Source organism: Scomber scombrus, chromosome 20 (genome assembly GCF_963691925.1).
Source record: "Scomber scombrus chromosome 20, fScoSco1.1, whole genome shotgun sequence".
Lineage (NCBI taxonomy): Eukaryota > Metazoa > Chordata > Actinopteri > Scombriformes > Scombridae > Scomber > Scomber scombrus.
Genome location: NC_084989.1, coordinates 15,564,146 through 15,582,648, shown reverse-complemented (window position 1 = coordinate 15,582,648; position 18,503 = coordinate 15,564,146). Strand labels below are relative to the sequence as shown.

The 18,503-nt window shown below is 40.8% G+C and overlaps 1 protein-coding gene across 1 annotated transcript in view; it reads left to right on the top strand.

The window, feature by feature from the left end:
• The window catches only part of si:ch211-285f17.1 (sickle tail protein homolog), a 110,565-nt gene that overhangs the window by 68,010 nt on the left and 24,052 nt on the right, over positions 1-18,503 (top strand). The window contains exons 3-4 of the mRNA XM_062441518.1: positions 13,739-13,934; positions 17,124-17,322. Of these exons, the coding sequence (XP_062297502.1) occupies positions 13,739-13,934; positions 17,124-17,322 (395 nt within the window). The remainder of the gene's footprint in view (positions 1-13,738; positions 13,935-17,123; positions 17,323-18,503) is intronic.

The window sequence follows — 18,503 nt, the reverse complement described above, 5'->3', positions numbered from 1 at the left end:
TTTTTCTACAGAGGCGAGCGGCCATGTTAGGACAGCTGTCTGCTGCCATGGGCACCAAACAGTCAAGCGCGCCCCCCCCCCCCAAGCTGTGATAATCCACTGGCTGATGAGAACACAGATTATAGTAGCAATTTGAGTATCTGGATGGGTGAATTATCTGTCTGTGCAGTTTGTTAACAGGTGCTCATGGTGTAGTGTTTCTACAGCATACGGTTTAGTGTGTAAGTGGGTGAGGATTTGATGGAAAAAGGTGAAGTCAGCTGTTTCTATGCACCATTAATCCAAATTTAGCAATGTAAGACAATATACTGTAATTGCTGCTACTGCAAAACTGCTAATGTCAATCAAAACTGACACAGCAACACATACATATAACATAGCAAGTGCAATACTAAATTGTTGGAATAACCCTTTAACTAAGGTTTTTTTTTTTATCTTAAAATTTGATAATTTAACACTCTCTGACATCAACCTTTTAGATTACATCAACCAAAAAAAGTAACAAATCTTTGAGGCCGTTGCAATGCAATACATTATTAATTACATGGACGCTAGCCTGCATTTAGAACTGCTTTCTGACAGTTATTTATTAACTGGTTTATGGCTGTTTGATGTTTAAATGATGGCACACATGGTGAGCGTGCTGCTGTTTTTGTGTTATAAAAAGTTATTTTAATCTGAAGGCATCTCCAAATGTAATGTTACTGTTGCTGTTACTGTTGCTAATGTTTCTGATGCACTTAATTGAGTGTGTGTGGGAGTGTGGGCATTGTTTTTAGAGGCTGTACAAGCAAATCTCATTGTGTTGTTTTACTGCATAATCACAATAAAGTTAATTCTGATTCTGATTCTGAACTAAAATATGTCTGATTTGGCTTTTCCTCTTCACTTACACATGAACTATAATAGATAACTGTCTTGTCATACATCATGTATTGGTTACTATTGGCAGCGTTAAATTATGACTTCCACCCTTGTAGGAATGTAACTCCTTTAATTTGCAGTAATATTTTGGGTACAAACAGGCAGTTAAAGAGATCTTTATTTGCTCTGAGTGTGTGTATTGTTGTCAGCAGGAGCAAACTTTGCCAACAAGCAAAAGTAAGAGACTTTTTATAACTGTTGTTATCAAAAATCTAAATGTTGCTAGATGTTGTGATGACCTTTATTTCGTTATCCATTAAAGTCGAATTTTATCAACATTTGTTGCCTTCCAGGTTTAGATCTTAAGCACAAAGTTATAAAGCTGCAGAGAAAGGAGACATAATAACAATGATCTTTTTACTTTATGATCCTGGTCTTAAATAAAATTCACTGCTTTTCAAAAAAGACTAATGCCATGTCAACCCCTAAATGCTTAATGGGAGTAAAGAAATTGGGCAAAGCCTTGAAAAAGATCACACACGAAGGATCCTGTTTCAGGAAGTCCTAGTAGTCGGGCAGCAAGTCAAAAGCAGCACAGTGAATCAACATGGAAAATGTTGCATTTATTAACAGCTAGAACATCAATAAGATGACACAGAGCACCAAGCCACCAATTCATGTTGAACAAAGCTACATAAATAGTTTTCATTTGTCATTATAGACAGTAAATGTACTGTAAACTCTCCCTCTGAGCCTTTTTGATGCATGGTAACAATTGGCCAGTCCTCCGCATTCTTCTCTCTGTGGGCTCCTGGCCCTGCTACACTCTTACTCCAAAGGAACCAAGGTCAGCTAGATAGCACTGGCTGTGAGTATGCATCAACTCCCTGCAAGAAATCTGATCAGAGAAAAATAGAACAGGAGGGAGTTATGGGGGAGTATCCTTCCTGTTTTTAACTGAACTGCATAAAAACATTCAGTCTAATCATTCATGTCCTACTGTGTAAAAGGTATCACAGGAGTTAGTTGAGATCTGGCACTATAAGTGCATGTGTAAATAACATTTATAACCAAAGGATGTATTCTTACAAAACCCTCCTTTGTTGTAATTTTATTGCACCTTGTGTCTGAAGTCACACAATCAGACACTGTGTGCAGCAGGTATGCAGCAAAACATCTGTTTCTAATCATCAGACCTCTTCCACCAACCATCAGGAGCAGGACCAGGGCTGGTTTTGATGGCATCTGCCACCTCTGCATGAAATGACACTTTGAGAGCTACCTCAAGTAACACAAACAAGAACCAGAAGGTTAATGACAGGCATGCGTTGACCTGCCAGTTAACGAGGGTTATACGGTGGGGGTTTGGGTTTTAGGGGTGCAGCACCCCAACTGAGAGGACAAGTGGTCTGTGGAGTGGCGCCAACGCTGTGTCTAATCCTGAGTGTGGAGGGGGGGTCGGGTTAAGCTGCTCTGACAGAAGGCCCTGATGGACCTGCCTCTGATCACCGCTGATAATGAGTCAAGCTAGACAGAATTTTACACACTGTCTCAAACGCAGTGCCAGTGTCCTAATCAGACCAGCTAATCAGGTCTGAGCTCTTTTCAGAGCACCATTCTGTAGCATAACAGAGCTGTATTAGCCCAAGCTTAAGTTAACAACAGAAGTCGGAGTTATCTTCTGTTATATTGTTGCTGCTCCAGCCTAACGGGCAGGTCATGGTTATGAGAATCCTAAAACGTTTTGTTGACAGATTTGCAGAGAATGGAGGAGAAATGGCAGGGACCTCTTAAACCTTAAGACCTTACATTCCTTTAGGTACAATTAAGACCATTTGTCAATACAGTTTGCAGCCTGAGGAACTTCTTCAGAGGACCATTCTTTGACATTTATTATCATCTTGTCTCTCAAAACTACTAATCAGCTGGACTGTACAAATTGAGATGGCAGGTGATAAATTTCTTCGTGAAGAACAGTTTTTACTTGACCAGCATTTCTAGATTCCCTGAGCAGTTTCTTTACCGATTAAGATGGGAAGGAGAATAGATGCACAGAATCTCCAGATCTTTGCATGTCTTTGTGCTTTGGCATGAATAATGGCTGTTGTTGTTGATGATGTAGTGCTACAAAGGGCCACACCAGCGCAATACATGGATGAAAAAATGACTTCTGATCTTTTAATTTATTAATATTTAGGCCAGAAATTATGTATAGTATATACATGATGACAAACAGTGCAATAAAACTGAGTTTTTACAGAGGCTGCCAACAAATAACATGACCTGCCTTCAGTCTACAGTTATGGTAGCCAGATGCAAAATCTTTCATGTTGATGGATTGCCATTACTGACACAGCTGTTAATATCTTTGATATATATGCAGTAAGATTCCAAGCTTTATGACCCTCAGAACCAAATGGGGTGCAAGCAAGAGGGGTGTTTGCCCTTGTCTTCTCTGTACCTTTGCTTTGCAAGTCTCTGCATGCAGGCCAACATCTGGACTCCACCTTGGGCCAAAGGTATGAACCTAACTTCAAAAGGCAAAGCAGAGACAGAGGCACACCAGGATGGTTTCACCACTGACAGGACCAGATCCAAGCATCTGTCTCAAACCTTATTTTGATCTCCTGGGCTTTATTTCCAGTTGGCTCTTCTTAGGGCAGGGAAAGGGGTGGAGTGTGGGTGTGGGATGGAGAAGCATGGCGGCAACTTGGCATACATTTAATAAACAAGATGACATAGATGATGGGGAACACCTGGAATATGTGTAAGTATACAATGGAAAAGTATATATTTCAGGCATCACCAGCTAATGGGATTGGTCATAAACTAGACTATTTGACAGAAGTAGAGCATGTGCTGTAGTTCATCATAGCGCTTCATAGTCAGGTTGACACCATAATCTACCTCAACTGTGGCTCAGCTTTTATATATACAATTATTTACATTATATATGCAACTCAGCTCTCTCTATGTTTTGTTTGGACAAAATATAACACTTACAATGTTAACACTCAGTGTTAACACTCAGCTAACAAAACAAGTCAGTCATATGCCTGAAGCACAGCGCAGGGAAACATGGTGATATAGCACCTTAAGCGTCAATTGGTGCTGTTGTTTGTCCTCAGTGGGAGTGCCACAAGTTATTATACATGGTGGATTGTAACTATTGAACTAAGTGGTCATGACCGTGTGTATGAGTAGTTTCTTATTGTGTTTCTGAGGTCAATAACAGGTCACTTAGGTCACAAGTGGATAATGAGTGTTCTGCAAGTTGCTACAATCAGTGAGAGGAAACAATAGTGGACAATGATTTTTTGTTAGTATGACAAATAAGCACAGAAAAGTCATATTTATCTTTAAGGCATAAATTAAACTGCAGTGTTTTCATGACAGTGATGTGCAGTGGATGAACTATGCAGGAAACACAGAAACACTGGCTGCAGTTCTGTCAAGCCTGATGAAAATGTCAGGTTATTACTGATTATCTGACTTTTCTCCACACTCACAGACACACAGAGAAACTCTCCTCTGGGAGAGTGGGTATAATAAATCTTAGGATCACTGGAGGAGTGTATGTGGTCCTCAGTGACTTGTTAATTAGGCATGAATAGCAAAGCCATTATCAGGGCTAGTTTCATGGGACAAAAAGGAGATTTGACACTTAACAAAATGCTGTGATTTAAAACCAGCCAGGGTTTCAGAATGGATGAAAGTGCAAAAATTCTGCTGATCTTTGGCACTGCTAGAGTTATGTCCCTTTGATCAAATTACTGAAGTCTATGTGTGAGTATACTGTTTGTGTGTGTAACATTGTGTAGAGGATGCAGGACTCAGATTTCTCTAGAGAGAAGAAAGTCATTTTTGTCTTTGTGACCCCGGGCATGCAGCCACACACGCATCCACACATTCTCAGATATACACCCAGAGAAGCTCAAATTAGACCTGGAAGGTCCTTTATTTTACCACCAGAGAGATCTCCGTAGACAGGAGAGGTTCATGTGAGGACGTGTCAAATAAGTGACCTCTCTGAAATGTGTCTGTGTATAATATGAATGGGTGTGCTCTTTATGCTTCACTATGGAGGGAACCTGTGTGTGTGTATGAGTTAAACAAACATGTATTGTTATTCTGGGATACTGCAAATGTTCAGGGATTAAAATGTGTCTTGCCCTTGATGAGGAGATATTAAAGAGCAAGTCTGGACAGATCATGGCTCTGTAGCCCCATCAGCAAATACTTTGCATGTATTTGTTTGGTAAAGGAGACATTGAGGGAGTCACGTCAGTTTTATTTTATTTTTGTTTTATTTATATAGCAATATATAGCAAATCATAACAGAAGTAATCTCAGGGTACTTCTCATATAGAGCAAGACTAGACCATACTCTTTACAATATTACTTAGAGACTCAATATTCCCCCATTAGCAAGACTTGGCAACAGTGGCAAGGTAAAACTCCCTTTTAATGGAAAGAAACCTTGAGCAGAACCGGGCTCTGGGTGGGCAGCCATCTGCCTCGACCAATAGAGAGGACAGAGGGTGGGGGGTGGAGGGGCATATTGCATTGAACGTTCAAGATGTAGCAGGATCACAGGGACAGTGGATGGCTTGCAATCACAGATACAGATTCCACAGCTCCAGAGGCAAAAATATCTGCAGAGGGCAACAGTAGGAGAGATTAGGGAGACGAGAAAGCACCAAAACTACAGAAGAGAGAAGATGCAGAGTAAGTAACATGCTTTAATGGGACATGAATGCATACAGATGGAGAGGAGGAGAGAGGAGCTCAGTGCATCATGGGAAGTCCCCCGGAAGCCTAGGCCTATTGCAGCATAACTAAGGGATGGTTCAGGGCAAGCCTGAGCCAGCCCTAACTATAAGCTTCATCAAAAAGGGGAGTTTTAAGCCTACTCTTAAACATTGAGAGAGTGTCTGCCTCCTGAACTGAAACTGGAAGATGGTTCCACAGAAGAAGAAGACTGATAGCTGAAAGCGCTGCCTCCCCAGAAAGCCTGCATTCTGGGAGCACCATGTTCTAGTGGTTTAATAGGCTGCTATGAGCTCTTTAAGATATGATGGTGCCTGGCCATGAAGTGCTTTGTAGGTGAGGAGAAGGATTTTAAATTCTGTTCTGGATTTTACAAGGAGCCAGTGGAGCGAAGCTTAAACAGGAAAAATATGATCTTGTTTCCTATTTCTTGTCAGTACACGTGCAGCAGCATTCTGGATAAGCTGGGGCAACCTGATAATAAGGAACTGCAATAATTGAGCCATGGATTAGTTTTTCTGCATCTTTTTGAGACAGAATCCGCCTTAGAGTTAGAGGAGCCATCAGGAGTAGCTATAATATTAGATTGTATGCTTTCTGAGGTGTTTAGAGCCAAGCACAGTAACTAAAGTTCTGTCTGAGTTTAATAGGAGAAATTGCAGGTGTGGATTCATTTAGGCATACATATTCTTCATGACAGTCAGGTTTCAGTAAGACAAAATAAATCAATATGATAATCTGATATTAGATTGGTTACTAATACAGGTTAAGAAGAGTTAATTTTCCTATTTTATTGTACTATTGCAGTGCTGGTGTTATTTTTTGTTAGATGATTATATGTAACTCCTCTTATGTTTACTTTTGATTTAATTGAATTAAGAGGTCGTAGGGCAGACACAGTCTCTATGGGTTTTTGGGTGGGTAACTGTTCTTATGGAAGTGCTGAGGAGCAGAGAAGCGTATAGGACTGCAACTCTGCCTCCTGGTCTTAATGCTTGGTTGTCATGGTTTTGGCGTGGGAGGGAGAGACAGACAGAGTTTATGTGTACACACTAATACTGCAGGTGCATGCAAATTGTTGCATGCAAGACTAGTTAATGATCTGCCAGTCTTTGTCATCTTACATAACACCTAGACTTGACTGCATGCCAGAAACCACAAAACATTGCGTTGTCAATAAAACAGTGTACAGTATACTTAGCAACACCTATTGCATTTCCTGTTTGCCAAGCTTTGTCTATGTACTGTTATTTGGCGTAGTCAATGTGTGTGTGTCCATTCATTTGGATGGGTATTTGTGGGTATTATGGCGAGAGCCTGCTGAGTATATCTTATAGGCCCTCAATATCCCTGAGGGTAGACTGGGGTCTTATCTCCCCTGGACACAAGTGTCATCTCTCTGTCTTCAGCCACCAGCTTCCGGGCAGTGAGATGGAAGCTGAGATAGGATGTAGGGATTAGTGTTGAATCTACCGTTTTAAGATTAAATTAATTTTTCAACACCAAATGGACACTTTGAAGAGTTTTATAAAGGTATCAGGGATCGGATACTGCTGGAATCATCTGCAAGTAGGGAAATATTTGAACGTTGTGATTCATGCAGACATCCCTCACTGTCAAAGGCAATCTCTATCTCTCACACACAGCCACACACACATTGCATACACACACATACAAATAATGACTTTGCCCTGCTGTCCACCAGGTGTGAGTTGTGTGTATTTGTGTTGTGCTGTTGAATAATTGGGGGTGTGGAGCAGTGTCTGCATTGGATAGGGGGGCAGGAGGGGGGGCATCCGCTGTGAGGTAGAGCAAAAAGGGAAGAGAGCAGGATAGGGCAGTTGCACAGAGCAAGTGCTACAAGGGCTGAAATAACACTGGAGGAGGAGACACCGTTTCCCTTTGACCAGGGAGTTTCCAGTCTCAAATGGAAGCCACTGGTGGATGGATATCACGACAGGTCTAATATGGTAAATGCTGCATTTATACTTCTTTTTAAATTATCTAGAACAATATTATCATTTAGAGTGTTTTAAGTTGTTATTGTACATGGCTGAGTTGGTGAACCTGGCATGCCAGAACCAGCTGAGGAAGGTGTTCTCTAACTCCCTTTGGCTGATATATATCTGATGGTTACGCAAAGTTGACTATTGTAACCTTGCTCATTCGGGGGAGGGGTGATGTCTGCTGGTGATAACCGTCACTAATTCATGTATGCGTGAGTGGTTGAAATCAATTGGTCGGTGTGGCTCAGTTGTTCGAAATGTCACAAGTGGCGGAAGAGATAGTCATCTTGCCTCCACTGTGCACTGGGTCAACAACAGGCACAGTATTGTCTCTGTTGTTGATTAAGCACTTCTGAATGACAGATCTGCTTGATTATATTTTACTTGCCAATGTCATCTTTTATTAATGAGGCTGGAATAGCGCTGGGTATTATTTTGCCCACAGATTTCTAGCATGATCATTTGATTACAAACTTGTAGATAAGGGGTCTTGAACTCCCACAACTTGTATCCACTGCTATTGTCAAATGACAGCTTGATATTCAACTTTGACTGTGGATACTATAAAGTCATCTCCTTTTAACACACCAATTAACAAGCAAGCCCATCTCTGAAAGGTCATCTGGGGATTTGGATGAAGGGATTAGAGCAGGAATGCATCAGAGGAGGGAGGGAGAGAGGGATGTAGTAGCAATGAATGGGAATGGATGACTAGGGGATTTCGGTATGTCATTAAGGCTGGGGGAGACAAAGGATGATGGTCTGTCCACAGACAGCATACGGACTGAGTGCTGACTGGTTGATTGACAGTAGCTTTTATGTTTCAGAGTTGTGCAAAACTGCTGTCGCATTGAGTTTCAGACTCATGCAGGTGTTTTTTTTAATGAACTCTTGTAGTTTTGCACCAGCTTTGTTGGACTTTTGTCTTTGATGCAAAAATGTGACAAATCTTAATCTCATCTAAATTGATTTTCTAATTTTGGAGGGAAGACAGTGCTGTTTCAGTATTTTGCTTAAAAACACTTCAGCAGACACACAAACTCATATTTGACACCAACACTTAATTTTGCCAGACTCAACGCTCCAAATGGAATAATGTGTCATAATGAGACAGGTTAAGTAAGGGGTTAACAGTCTGCAGAACCACCTTCTTGTGTTTATGTGTTTCCCATACAGATCAGGCCAGGTAATTACAGTTAGCTCTATTTCCGCTCCCCAGAGCCCCGGTCAAATTAGCATCTTAAGTGGAAAGCCGTGCTCACATTGCTGGAGTTTGTGTTTAAAGCCACACAAGCCTCCACCTCAACTCTGGTGTTTACATTCTTTCACGTCTGGAAAGACACTATAGAACAGTGAATGAAACTTGTTTCCCTGGTTGCCTACGTGTGTGTTCACCCTGTTTGTGTACATAAAGGAATGCATGCCTGAATACACACTATTGTGCCTGGACCCTGACAGTGTTGTAGATAAATGTGTGTGAGTATAAGCTGTCTTTAAGGCTTCCTGTTTACTTGAGGAAATATACGTTGTGTCATATCATAGATCTCCAAAATGATGTAGCCCAAAAGTGAGGAGAATGCCCCCTTTTTTCTTAAGGTGAAAGCCAGGCCATGGTATGAGAAAGCTATTATAACCCCAACCTTGTTGATTATATAAGAAAGTAGGCACCAATCAGTGGGCTTTGTGCTGTACCTATACTTAAGCCTCTATGAGTGACACAGCAGGCTCCTGAAGGGAGCTGCCATTATTCTTAACAATCGTAATTTACATTAATCGCCCCATCTCGGCTCCACATGTCAGTCTGTCAGGAGCTAAGACAGGGGCCGCATGATGTAACATAATTTATTCTGCTTTGTGAAATCATGCAACATCGTCCGTTCAATTTGAAATGGCTATGTAATATTCAAAGCAGGTGACAGGCTGTTGGTTTGAAAGCTACGAAAAGCACCCACACTGTATGCTTGCCACGTGAGGTGCAGATCTAGTGAGAAGTGAAATGTTGGCTTTGTGAGAAAGTGCAGTATGTTACATGTACCAGCACTGACCTATAAAGTTTGACTTTTACATATATTTTGGGAATGCAGGCACAGACACAGACACATACAAACATAGACCTGAGCTGTCGTTCTGATGACATACTGTTTATAAGACAACAGTTGCATAAATGTTTTCAGGATGTCCTGGGTTTGGGTCCGATTTTCTGGAACAATGGCCTGACTCATTCATGCATGCGCTCAGTCTCTCTTTGTCTCTCTTCTTTCTTTCAAACAAACAAACACACGCAACACACTGACAACATACATTTGAACTACAGTCATCTTCTATTTTCTCTGCAAGCATGGTTGTTTTAATAGTCATTGTTTGTCTCCAATACATTACACTTGCCATTTAATATATAATTTCTGCATGTAATCTGATAGATAGATTAGATACATAGCATCTTTAACCTACACAATGTGAGCATTTACAAGAGGCAAATTATTTCGAGACCTGTTTGAACATACTGGACCCAGGTCTTATAATAACAATCCACTAACACTGGCTGTAGCTCTTCACAGACAACCCACCATCATTGTAATAGACATTTCCTGATTTCTTTTGACACTTTAAAGATCTATTTTTCTAGACACATTACTTCCCGAAAGGGTCTTTTCGTGACTTTATTACTTGTCATATTTCCATGTATAAGCTGATGTCTCAGTTCCACATTCATCATAGCTGTCAGAGCAAATGTGGTGTTCAGAGGGAGCTGTTGCTGAAAAAGCAGAATCATAGCCTGTACAGCTGAAGCAAGAAAAATCACTGGTGTGGAATGTACTGAAGGTGTGAGTGGGTTGAAGCAGGTTTTACAGTGCTAATCAGTGGTTGGCTTGCGGTTTTCACATCTGGATCCAAAAGCAGGAAGTGGTTAGCCGGGAAAGGAAGTGGTTTTTGATACGAGACATTTCAGCAATATCACGAGAAGCCGCTCGCGTGATGATGATCTTGGAGTGTGTGTGCATGAGAAAGATGGAGACAGAGGGAGGAGTTCATCTGGACTAAACTGCCGACCTTTGGAGGGGACACCTCATTTGTCTGGTGTGGACTGGTGTGGAGCTGTTTAACTTAATTACCCCTTTCCACAAGCAGGCAGAAGGTCTCATTTGCAATTTGCTGCTTCCGCTTTTACTATCTGTCTTTCCCGTGCAATTCCTCCTCAGCTGTCTATTGTAACATCTTTTCTGCAAGTTTGTTTCTCCTTATTAGCGTGTTTAAGGCTATATGTACTTTTAAAAGAAAAAATGACACAATATTCCTCCTACAAATGAATAGTTCAATTTATAAGCAATAAAACTCACCATCTCTTAATGCAATATACAGTACTTCATGGTTTGCATCAAAGCCTTACAGGGTCTGGTATCGCCAGTAGCTTGTGGTGACTACAACAAGCATCTAGAGTATGTCTTACTCAGGTATAGTTTGACCAACACTGGATTTTTTTCACTGAAGTTTAGTTAATAGTTTTTTGTTTGTTTTTTTATTAAAGAAGAACAATGATCACTGATGTGCTCTTTAAAAAGTGTTCTTTGGGGGACAAGCTGTGTTATGAATGCACTATTTCTAAATTGCCTTAACAATATCTTTGAGATTTCTGTGCTGTAATTTCTTGTTACTTGCATCAGCCAACATATGATATATAGTAGCTGATACAGTCTCTGCTCTGTCAATCTATCAGCCTAGCTGCAGCACTGACATTAATGTTTTCATCTTGTGAGACTTTTTGCCTTCACTCAAATCCATTTTAGAGTGAAATTTTGACAACAAAAGGACTTGGCAGTAGTTCAATAGTAATATTCTGTATATTGGCTTTCCCTGGGATCATATTGTGCTGTCATGTTACCAAATAATGTTTCCATAAGTAATGGTTCTAATGAAATTTTAATTAAAAACTAACGAGTAAAGTTTTTGTTTGTATGATTTATTCATGTAAAAAGTAAACTCATATAATATGATACTCAAGTAAACTTCTATATAAGTTTGAATGCAGGCTCTTCTTCCTGTGCTCTGGTATTTTAGTAAATATTGGATTACGCAGCCAGACCACTCTGACATAATTACTACCTACAGGTGATGGAGGAAGCCAATATGATTCAAGATTCCCAAGGGTGACACAGTAGCATATGAGAAGAGAGAACAGCAGTGAGGGAAGGCTGTTTGGACCCACCACCGTTGAATACACTCATAAATCATTCAGTGTCCAGGTTAAATTTCCTAACACATGTCTGGTTTCAAGTGACACGTCAACTCCATGTGACCTCTCTGCGTAAAGGCGACTATCATCATGTATTAACAGTATAAGGGGACATTTTTATTCATGTATTTTTAATCGTTGGGTGCCGCAGGCTAAGCATATTTTAATGGAATTGCAGTAGTTGAGTGATGGCTCAGCAGTTTTGCCTGATGTGTCAGGAAGCTGTGAAGGTGCATCAAATAAATGTTCACACACACAATGACTTGGCAGATACCACATGAATAGTGATGATTTGAAATGCTGTATTATAAAACTGACATTTGTATTACCTTGATAATGGCAGTTAATATGACTGCAGAAAATATTAAATGGTGGAGGGGTGTACTCATTAAGCTCCAATACGATTATAAAAGTGGGAAGTTACTGACAACAGTGTGTGAAGATACCTTCACATCTAAGTTCTCATTTTAGCCTCTTTCTACTCTCCTTTGGTCTGTTGTTGACACTGAGTTGTTTCCATGGCTCCTCTGTTTTGTTTGATGACCATTTCTTTTTCCATCTCACCCTCCAACTGGCATTTCTTAGCCATTTGCTTTTCGTTTTCTCCTTCTCTCCTCTCCTTTTCTCCCATCAGTCTTTACAGGGCATGCTCTCCTCCCTTCACTCTGAGCTTGACATTCAGGGGTACTTGATGAAAATCCAATTGCCCCACAGAGTTAGTTGGCCTTTTATCTTATCTGCATCATGCAATTGTGTGTGTGTGTTTGTGTTTGTGTTTGTCACTGTGTGTGGTTACGCGTGCATCCTCACTAACATCTGCTGTGTGGCCATGTACCCAACCCTCCCGCCCCCCCCCCCGTTTCTCAGCGTATGCCCTGTTTGTGTCTGCCAAGCTCACTTGGCTGCCTAGTTAAACCAGTTTCAGCCGTGAAAGCTCCCACAAATGTCAACTGCACTTAGTGTAAAATGCTGAAATTCTTTATTTGTCTGTACGTGTACGACTGTAAGTGAACATCACTGTGTGCATGCATGTGTGTTAAAGATAACCTTGTAGACCTGGCCTTGTGTCTGTAGCTGCATTAGCTCTACGCCTTCTGCCAGGATAGAAGAGCATTTCATAAAGAACCCAGTGTTCACTGACCTCTCAGGTTTAGTCCCACCTCGTCCCTGTAGTGCAGATCACCTTACAGCACGGTACAATAGCTCAATGGGCTCTGCAGTCTCATCACATATCGTCTTATTGTAGCCCTGGCTCGAGGATGCCACGTCAAGCAGATCTAATTACAGAGTAGCAAACTGATCTGCAAGTTCTGATGACTCAATTCCTGATTCGTAATCAGTCGTTAAAAGAAGTTTCTTCTTCCGCAGTACACACATTTATAGACTTCTCTTTGATCTCTTTCATCGGGCAGGTTTTGAACTATTTAAAAACTCTTAGTATCATTAATTAAATCAAGTTAGGATTCCTGTAAAATGATAATAAGCTTCCTTGTCCTCATAACTTTAAGAACTGTGAGCTTGTGAGTCATTACAGAGCAGTGTTAGATGTGTTAACGTATCAGTTACATGCACTTCTGTGCACATTTGCATGGCTGAATCTTTTGGCTTATTTACCGTAGTTGTTGTGCTGGAGTCAAACTCAAAGTCAACATTAAAGGTGCTTTATTCTAGTTTGATAAAGAATGTGTGCGACTCATAACACACAGTGTTACAGTGTTATTTTCTAACTCAACCAAATGCATCCTCTGGAATTTTGAAACTTTGTTGTGTGTTTTTTCAGGAATAAAAAAACTTATGCATGCATGTATCATGTACCCATGGTCTCACACTCACCGTATTATATGTTTACATGTGCCTCCCCCTCCAGAGCAGAAGCCCCAAGCACGGCCCCAGCCCTCAGCCCAACATCGGCGACCAGGTTGACCACCTCTCCCTGGCCTCACTGGACTCATTGGACACCATGTCAGAGGCCGACGCACCCACAGGCTTCACCCGAGGCAGCCGGGTTCGTGCCAGCCTGCCTGTGGTGCGATCAACCAACCAGACAAAGGACCGCTCGCTAGGTATGCTATGTATTAGACTTTTGTATCACTGATAATTCAGTCAGTCGGGAAAATGGATTCGCTCCGACTTTGTTTTCAATCTGACGTCTCGAAGTTTTTCTTATCTAAATTAAATGTGCGGGCTTTTTAATTGTTGTTGAGAACAAATGTATCAGTCGCCTGTTTCTCGCTGAAAATCTCCAAATTGGAAGTATTTTGCCACAGAGAAATTCTTATATCTGAACTATTTAGAACTTATTGAGAATAAAGGCCAGAGCTTAAATTTTAAAATTGACACTGTGAATAGGCTGAGGTAAAGTTCAATTGACATTAATCCGGTTTGATAAGCTACATTTTGCAGCTCTTTTAGCATAATCTTGGCTCTCTGAAATAACTTTTAACCACAGTGTGATCCCGCTGTTTCACCTTGAAAGTCCAAGTCTTTCCCTCTCACTCCATCTATCTTCTCCTCTCCTCCCCCCCCCCCTCTCTGCACCTCAGCTCACAGCTCCGTTTTAATTAGAATTCATTTCCTCTGTAGTGAAAGATTAGGGAATCCATCCACTATATGCCATCGTGTTATTGACAGGATTAGAAACGGGTCGTCTTATCAACACACATGGTGCTTCATTTGCATCCATATGCAGAAACACTGTAAATTATGCAGAATTAGGTTCCTGCATTACGGTGAGAGTGCTGGAAAAAGTTTGAGAAGTGTAGAGCCTGTAATTTTTTATTTTTTTTGTCTTTTTTTGGAAATTTGTCTTCAAAGGTAGCTCACCACTCAGCAAGGCATCTGATGTTGGATAATAGCAAAGCGTCTGAGTGGCACGCCTATTGGCCAAAGTGAAAATGAATGAAACTACAGGGTATCGTTTTCCACACTTTTCTGTGCCTGTAGTGTCTCTTGCTTTGCTGGAGAAGCAGAAATGCAAAACCCACACAAAAACACTTTTAACAAATATGCTTTACCACACTTGTACGCACAGATACACACACACACACACACACACACACACACACACGCTCCATCTCTCTCTTTCTCTCTCAGAAAAAAACATCAGGACAAAGCGTTAGGACAGTGGGGGGTTATGGTGTGATGAAGGGGGAGGAGAAAAAAGGGGCACCACTTTACAACTGTGTCCCTCCCACAGTCTCACACACACACACACACACACTTACACACACACACAAAAACACACACAGACACATGGTTCGCTTGGTCCCAGCGGACATTTGGGCACCCCAGTTTCTTGTGCTTGTACTGTAGGAGTTGTAGCGTGGTCTCTTCCAGATCATCACAAAACTCAGCAGAAAAGAGGAAATCCTTAAAACCCCTAATGTGAGTATCAGATTCATTCTAGAGCGTTGCATCTGCTGTGTGGTGCATTTTAAAAATATTTTTACCATAGTTGTAATATAGTACTGTAATATCCTGCAGCTTTTTGTGTTGTTTTTCTAAGTTAATGATATATTTTAAGAGATGCAGGAGAATATTCTTAGCTTAACCGCTTAGTTTAAACCTTTGTGTCTCACTGAGGAGATGGAAAACTTTTCAAGCTCAGACAGTCTGCTTTGCTGTGCCCATTTGGTCAGGAAACCCACTGGCCATTTGCTTCCAATCCTGAGTGAAACCAGGCACTCAGGAATGTAACATGGCTCTTTGTTAGGACCGAGCTATTCAACTTTGTTGTCGCTAATAAAACCGATGTTAAAGAATTCAAATTGTCCTTATGCATGCTCAATCAATGGCACTTTGTCATCACATTCATTTTCTTTTGTTGCTAACATCTGGGTGAAAACTGGCCATGTGTTAACAGAAGAGCTCTCCAGGGTAAAATGAAGTTATTCTGCAAATGGGCACTTTGTTAAGTTATTACTACCCAGAAATCCAGACAGACCAGAAAGTGCAATGGATAGACTCAGCAGTTTTATTTCCTGGATTTGCCCTCTCTCTGTCTCACTCTGTCTCGTGGAGCATGTAGGATCTTGTATAATATTTCGCCAACATCTGGTAGCTTTTACTGGCTTGGTCCTTTTATGAGGTTACACCAAGTAAAACCATAGCTCCTTTCCTTAAATCCAGCTAGTCTCAGTGTATTCTATAGATATAAAAGTATGTATCAGAAGTCTTTGATCTCAGCAGTTTATAAAATATAACTTTCAGGACAGTTCCCATGAAATATGATACAACATAATTAGAAGAACTGACTATTGTTGCTACAGGTAATCCCCTATTAAAATCAAAAAGCCATGCTTTTTGGAGCAATGAATAAGAGAATAGAAATAGAAATGTGCTTTTTTCTTTTCCGTGGCATTGTTTATACAAGTGCAGTGTGGGCGTGTCCATAACTTTTGTGGAGAGACATCTGTTTTTCTAAAGCACAGTACAGAGGCCACACCCAGGGTTCAGAGGTTCAGCCTCTGGTCGTTTTGATGGACAACTTATACTGTTCCACCCTGAGCTCACAGCCCTGCTCTTGTCCCCAACTCATTTTCTAAATAACTAAGTAATGGGAAAGGAGTTGCTATGATTGTCCATATTTTGCAAACATGCTTCTGTAAATCTACAGTACTAAAGAACCATACTCCAAAAGTTTTTTATCACTTCAAAACATTGTGCCACAATTCATTGTAGGCATTCATTTTGAAGTCCAATTCAAGTCAAAACAACTATTTTCTAACCCACAGATGGTGACTGCACAAAACAAAAACTCACAAGTATTTTAATAGGACAGGAAAAGGCACAGGAAACATGTGGTGGAGGTTGTTTGAAGTTCACCCAAATGGTGTTAAACATGTATTTCAGTCTGACCTGTGCTGTTGTGGCACTTTTTTATTGTCAGACTAAAGATCTGCAGACAAAAAGCTCTTAACAAACTTTTTTATAGCCAACTTTTACTGAACAAATTCTTAGCAGTCAGTCACAGAGAAAAATAAACACCTTCCAGTGATTTGTAATTGGAAGGTTTTTACTGTGTAGCTGCAGGAAGTGTTGTGTTTGCATTCACAGATTAACGCTTCAAGAAGGGATAAACTTCTTTAGCATCGGAAATAGCGTGATTACAATCTGAATAGTGAGAAGGAGTGAAACAAAACAGTGTATCACTAAAACAAGATCATACACACTGTCCTATTCTGAGGAAAGATTTTCATAAATCATATTTCAGTCCTGACTAATCACTTTGTTCTCCTGCTCTCTGTCTACAGGTGTGCTGTACCTGCAGTATAGGGATGAGACCAAGCAGATCCACATGCCCAATGAGATAACCAGCATCGACACAGTCAGAGCTCTGTTTGTTAGAGCCTTCTCACCGCAGCTCACCATGACGATGTTTGAGTCCCCTACCGTCGCCGTCTACGTCAAAGATGATATGAGGAATATGTACTACGAGCTTTCTGATGTCAGGTAAAGATGAATGTTTCTATGCGTGCATATTGTATTTTCTCAGTCTATATCCGAGGTTTATAATGCCCCACAGTTTAACTCTCCCTCTGAAGGGCCTTTCCTTTTCCCCTCCCTGCGCTCTTCCTGTTTAAACTCCCCTTGTACAGGAAGTGTCACTGGTCAGGAAAGGTTTTCGTTTCCTATTCCCCTCATGTGAAAATTTAATAGAAAGAAAATAATTTGGAGATGGGAGCCCTAAGGCAGAAAATGTCTCTGATATACTCAAACAAACTGAAGAGCACTTTGAGAGATTGCCTGCTGCCCTCTCTCCTCTGGTGAAAGTTTAAGCAATGTGAGTTTTTCGAGGCACTTTTATGCTTTTTAGCACATAGTTCCCGAAGTATTGTGTTGTGTATATCATTTACAAACTCAGGAACATGCAAACACACATATATTACTGCAGGTCACTGCTTTTCTTTTTCTTTTTTTGTCCCTTGTTAAAAAAAGCTGGTGCTGATGAGAATTTGTGTTTTTGCACTGTGGCTGTAGGTGTGTGTGTTTTTTCTTTTTTTATTCATCTATTAGAGCAGCTATCTGGCATGTATTTGTAATGTATTTATAATTGTTTGTATTGCTTCATGTGTATTATGGCTTTTATGGTTGTTTTTATTTACATTTAATGGCTGCAGTACAGGTGGTTAGACCAAGACAAATTTCCCACCTGGTGGGAGAATAAAGTTTATCGCGATCCTGATCTTGTACCTTGTACCTTCCTGGTTTGTTATTTAGCAGGAAGTCTTATCAATAATACAGCAGATTGTGTGTGCCAAGATATTATTCGGCCATTAGTTTTCTTTTTTTTCTAAAAAAAACCTACACAGACAGAGGCAACTTTTCCCCATAGTCAGAGTTCCCGCTCAAGTGTGATGTGTACTTTGTGACTAAGTCTCTATCAGGGCTGTAAAAAAAAGTTGTCTCGTGATTCCTTAGGGCTGATACAGGTGTCCAAGGTGCAACACCATAGTGAGAGGGTGAGACCTGTTAAACAAACATCAGATCTTTTTGTAGTCGAGCCACGTCTCAACACAGCGTTAGTCAGTGACTTTTGAGATTTAGAGTAATGTCACATAACAGAGGGCTGTCAGAGCCTAGATCAGGATATTTGCCCCTGGCAGCACTACTAAACAGAAGCAGGCTTGTGC